At 50.6% G+C, this 5,701-nt stretch overlaps 1 protein-coding gene across 2 annotated transcripts in view; it reads right to left on the minus strand.

Moving 5' to 3' along the window:
• The window catches only part of BEST1 (bestrophin 1), an 18,522-nt gene extending 14,767 nt beyond the window's left edge, over positions 1-3,755 (minus strand). The window contains exons 1-2 of one of the 2 annotated variants that reach the window (XM_017503828.2): positions 3,033-3,755; positions 1,078-1,264 (exon numbers count right to left, since the gene is read on the minus strand). In XM_017503828.2, the coding sequence (XP_017359317.1) occupies positions 1,078-1,229 (152 nt within the window). In that variant the 5' untranslated portion in view covers positions 1,230-1,264; positions 3,033-3,755. The remainder of the gene's footprint in view (positions 1-1,077; positions 1,265-3,032) is intronic. The other variant, XM_037729717.1, reaches the window with a different exon arrangement.
• Between the last annotated feature and the right edge of the window lie 1,946 nt (positions 3,756-5,701).

Genomic DNA, 5,701 nt, shown 5'->3' on the forward strand with positions numbered 1-5,701 from the left:
GCTCAAGCCTGTAATCCCAGCACTTTGGGAGGCCGAGGCGGGTGGATCACGAGGTCAAGAGATCGAGACCATCCTGGTCAACACGGTGAAACCCCCATCTCTACTGAAAAAATACAAAAAAAAGCCAGACGTGGTGGTGTGTGCCTATAATTCTAGCTACTCAGGAGGCTAAGTCAGGAGAATCACTCGAACATGGGAGGCAGAGGTTGCAGCGAGCCAAGATCATGCCCACTGCACTCACTGGGTGACAGTGAGACCCTGTCTCAAAAAACAAACAAACAAAAAGTACCATGTGGTCAGCCAGGCGCAGTGGCTCATATCTGTAGTCCCAGCACCTTGGGAGGCTGAGGCAGGAGGATTGCTTGAGCCTAGGAGTTCGAGACTAGCCTGGACAACACAGTGAGACTCTGTCTCTCTCTTTGTTTTGTTTGTTTGTTTGTTTTTTGAGACAGAGTTTTGCTCTTGTTGCCCAGACTGGAGTGCAATGGCACAATCTCGGCTCACCGCAACCTCTGCCTCCTGGCTTCAAGTGATTCTCCTGCCTCAGGCTCCAAAGTAGCTGGGATTACAGGCATGCACTACCATGCCCTGCTAATTTTGTATTTTTAGTAGAGACAGGGTTTCTCCATGTTGGTCAGGCTGGTCTCAAACTCCAGACCTCAGGTGATCCGCCTGCCTTGGCCTCCCAAAGTGCTGGGATTACAGGCATGAGCAACCGTGCCCAGCCTCTCTCTTTGTTTTTATGTACCATGTGGGCCTCTGAGTCTGTGTGGGATTCAATAAAACAGGCCATTTGAGTGGGGCCAGGCAAAGCCTGGGCTCCAGGGCTCTTCCCGGGGTTGGAGGGAGGGTGGCTAAAACCCTGCTGGCTGGGTTGAGCAGCCTCTCAGTCTGACTTCTTTTCTCTCCCCAGCCCCCAGTCCCAGCCTCAGCTCCAGTGCCCAGGACCTGGTTAGGAGCTCAGCTTAGTCTTGTAGTGAACTGGTGCATTGGCCCCCAGCTGTCAGAGGCCCCCAGGAGCTCCCAGCCCCAGCCACATCCCTCCCAGGCCCTCGGCCCCAGCCCTGCCAGCTTTACCTATAAATGAAGCGGATGATGTAGTAGCAGAGCAGGAAGATGAAGAACTCTCCATACAGCAGCTTGTAGATGCTGCCCCGCCAGCACAGCAGCAGGCGGGAGAACGAGCCTAAGCGGGCATTAGCCACTTGGCTTGTGTAGGTGATGGTCATGGCCAGGCACTGGGCTGCAGCAGCTGGCTTGGGTCCTGGTAGACAGTGAGAGATGCTGATTGGGGGCTGGTAGGGATTAGAGGCCCTGGTCGGAGCCTGTCAGGACCCTTCCCTTCTCTGGGTCTCAGCTCTCCCATAGGGACCCAGGAGGTGGATGAAGTGGTCTCCAAGGCCCTGCCAGCTCTGACAGCCTGTTGAAGGTGGAAACCCAAGAAAGTGAGCCCAGAGGCTGTCCACAGCCTGCGGGGAAGACGTAGATAGGTGTGTGCATTGCCATGTGCCTTTAATTTTGTATGATTGCCAGGCATGGTGGCTCGCACCTGTAGTTCCAGCATTTTGGGAAGCCAAGATGGGTGGATCACCTGAGGTCAGGAGTTTGAGACCAGCCTGGCCAACATGGCAAAACCCCATTTCTACTAAAAATACAAAAATTTAGCCGGGTGTGGCACAGGTGCCTGTAATCCCAGCTACTCGGGAGGCTGAAGTAGGAGAACTGCTTGAACCTGGGAGGTGGAGGTTGCAGTGAGCAGAGATCATGCCACTGCACTCCAGCCTGAGCAACAAGAGTGAAACTCTGACTTAAAAAAAAAAATTGTGTTGGCTGCGGTGGCTCATGCCTGTAATCTCAACACTTGGGAGGCCGAGGCGGGCGGATCATGAGGTCAGGAGATCGAGACCATCCTGGCTAACACCATGAAACCCTGCCTCTAAAAAAAAATTGTATAATGACAAAGGCAGTAGTAACAGCAGCAATGTCTACACACTGAGCTCGGGTCCTCTCAGCTAGGCAGTGTTCTTAGCCCATCTTGTTCATTAGCTCCCAAGCTCTCATAACCACCCTACTGTGAGAATTATGGAAGGGGCCAGGCAGCGCTGCCCACCACCGTATTCCCATTCCCAGAACTGAACCTAGCTGGTAGAGATGCTCAAACAATGTTTACTGAATGGTGGCCCCAGGGCCTTTCCACCTGCTGATCTTCCTGCCTGGAGGAAGCTCTACCTGAGATACCTGGATGGCTCCTTCCCATTCCAGGTTACCTTTAGAAAGGATGTCCCCGGCCGGGCACGGTGGCTCATGCCTGGAATCCCAGCACTTTGGGAGGCCAAGGCGGGCAGATCATGAGATCAGGAGTTTGAGACCAGCCTGGCCAGGTTGGTGAAAACCCATCTCTACTCAAGATACAAAAAATTAGCTGGGCGTGGTGGCATGCACCTGTAATCCCAGCTACTCAGCAGGCTGAGGCAGGAGAATTGCTTGAACCCGGGAAGGCGAGGCTGGAGTGAGCCAAGATCACGCCATTGCACTCTAGCCTGGGTAATGGGGTGAGACTCTGTCTCAGGAAAANAAAAAAGACAGCATGTTCCCAACCATCCTACCTGGAAATAGAGCCCCAGTGTCACTGGTGCTCACTGTCTCCTTGCCTTGCTTGATATTTCTATATAGCACTTATCATTACTTGAAATTAAACAGGATATCTGCCTGTTTATTGCCTGTTCCCTCAGAATGGAAGCTCCTCCTGTGTGTTCTCATAGAGGGCACTTGATGAACATTTACTGAAGCAGTGATTGATGTCCCCTCCATTCTTTCCCCATGTGTTTTAGCTGCAGCCACACTGGCTGGCTGTGCCTAATGCACACCAAGCTCATTCCCACCTCAGGGCCTTTGCACAGACACACAGGTGCCCACACACTCACGCATGTGCTGCCTGTGTGTGCACATCCCACATACATACACAAGGCGGCCATCCAACCCTGAACCCCTCAAAGCCCCAGCCCAGTCCACCTGGGGCACCTTCTACTCACAGGTGGGTTCCAGGCTGATCCAGTGATTCCACAGGTCTGGCCACTTGGCTGGTGGGACTCCCTGGGACTCTGTGGCCAGTGCCCCTGCCCACACTTAGAGGCTGGCACTGCCCACGTGAGGGCTGAGCTGTCACTTGACTCCCTAAGCCAAAGCCTTCACAAAGGAGCCTTTGTCTTGGTCCCTCCTTATAATCTGCTCAGAAGCAATGGCCAGCACAGCCTGGCCAGGGCCCCTCTAATTTCTTCTTGGGGGGCATTGGGCTGAGATCAGGACTGGAACTTTGGGCAACACTCCCTCTACCATGGCCTTAAAATCTTAGAGGTTGAGGGATCTGCTCCACCAGTATTCTGACCCCTGAGGGAGCTGGGGGGCTGTGCTGAGCCTCAACTCCTCCCTGGAGTGCTCTGACTCCTCCCTGGAGTGCCTTGACTCTCCAGGGAGGAGAAGCCTCTGCCCAGGTCCCGGGGTCTTTGACAGCCCTGTGAGCTGTGGAAAGAATGAATACTGGGCTGCAGTCAGAAGTCCTGGTTTCTGGTCCCAGCCTTGCTATCTGTGTGTGGTGACCCTGGGTGGGTTTCAGCTCCTCTCTCAGCCTCAGTGGCCTTATCTGAAAAGGATGGTGTTGGTTGGGAATCTCATCATCCTAGTAGAATGAAAGAATCTGCATATACTGGTGAGGAGCTCTGATTGGCTGCTGGTGACATCATATGTTATTCTGGCTGTGATTGGTTGGCAGGGCCCATTAAGTGCTTGCCTCAGAGCGATGGAAGGAGTAGCTTGCCGGGGCTCCTGTAGGCGGGGCGGGGGGCGGGGGTGAGTCTGGTGGGGGTTGACAGAGCAGCCTTGGAGTTTATGCTGCCGGCTTCCAGCCAGCCAGTGCAATATGGGAATATGTGCCCAGATCCCCAAGGGCAGCTGGTGAAAATCTCAGCATGTGATTCAATTTTAATCCATCAATCTATACTCAAGGGCTCTCCTAAGCTGTTGAGAGCGATGGGTGTCTACCTATACACTCCTCTTGTACTGTTCAGTGAGGAGAGCAGAGCTCCAGGCAGCAGTGGTACTTGGTCTTTAGTGGCCATAAGAATCGCCCAAATGTTTACTAAAGGTGCAGTTTTGTTTTTTTTTTTTTCCCTAGACGGAGTCTTGCTCTGTCGCCCAGGCTGGAGTGCAGTGGCACGATCTCAGCTCACTGCAACCTCTGCCTTCTGGGTTCAAGTGATTCTCCTGCCTCAGCCTCTTGAGTAGCTAGGATTACAGGCATCCGTCACCACGTCCAGTTAATTTTTTTTTTTTTTTTTTTTTTTTTTTTGTAGACATGGGGTTTCACCATGTTGGCCAGGCTGGTCTCGAACTCCTGACCCCATGATTCACCCGCTTCAGCCTCCCGAAGTGCTGGGATTACAGGCGTGAGCCACCACCCCCGGCCTGTTTTGTTTTTTTTTTTTTTAAATCTTTCTCCAGAATTTGAGTCTGTGACCTTAGGGATGTTGCATTTTAATCAAGCACCTCAGGGAATTATGATGTGTGTGGTCTTAGAACCACACTGCCAGAAGCCCTGCTTTCTAATATGACCTTGTGCCTTAAAATAAACCCACTCTCATCCTCCCTTTCCTGTCACCCTCTCTCTGAAATGTACTAGGCATTAACTATGCTGAGATTGCAGGTGATTTTTGTACACACTTTTTTTTTTTAAGCTCTGGGATACATGTGCAGAACGTGCAGGTTTGTTACACCGATATACATGTGCCATGGTGGTTTGCTGCACTTATTAACCCATCATCTAGGTTTTAAGCCTCGCACGCATTAGGTATTTGTCCTAATGCCCTCCCTCCCCTTGTCCCCCACCACCACACACAACTTTGGCCTTTATATAATTATCTGCCTAGAAAAAAACGCTATTTCACAATGATCTTGAATACTTTTCTAATCATGGCAAACAATAAAGCTGTTGTTATTATAAGAATCTCTTTAGAGACAGCCTTGTAGGAGTATTTACTGCCTCATTGCTATCCTCAACTGAAATGGGGAAAGAAGTGAGTTCACTTCAGCCTCAGTCTCCTCACATGCAAAGTGGGAGGGACAATGATGCCTATGTTGGCAGCTGAGTGAGAATGAAGGATGAGATGTGGCTGTCAACTCTGCAAACCAATGGCTCTCATGCCTGCCAGCCCATTAACTTTTCTTGGTGCAAACCACTGGTGTCTGTGCCTGACCCCTACGAATTCTGATTGGATGGGTCTGGATGGACCCCAGGTGTTGGGGTTGTTCACGTACTCCAGGTGATTGTAATTTTACAGCCTGGGCTGAGTCACTGCTGTAAGGGATTAATTCCCTACCCTATATTCCCTCTTCCCCACCAATACATTCTGAGACTCAAGAGAGAGCTTTCCACTTAGAAAATGATTAATAGATAAATATATATTATATATAAATAAATGTTAATATATTATATACGTCTATAATGTTACAAATATATTTTTATGTATAAACATATATATACATATATATATATTTGAGACGAGGTCACCCAGGCTGAAGTGCAATGGTATGATTTTGGCTCATTGCAACCTCCACTTCCCAGGCCCAAACAATCCTCCCACCTCAGTCTCCCAAGTCACTGGGACTACGGTCACATGTCATCACACCCAGAATTTTTTTTTTTTTT

This window comes from Cebus imitator, unplaced genomic scaffold (assembly GCF_001604975.1).
Source record: "Cebus imitator isolate Cc_AM_T3 unplaced genomic scaffold, Cebus_imitator-1.0 Scaffold316, whole genome shotgun sequence".
NCBI classification, from domain to species: Eukaryota; Metazoa; Chordata; class Mammalia; order Primates; family Cebidae; genus Cebus; species Cebus imitator.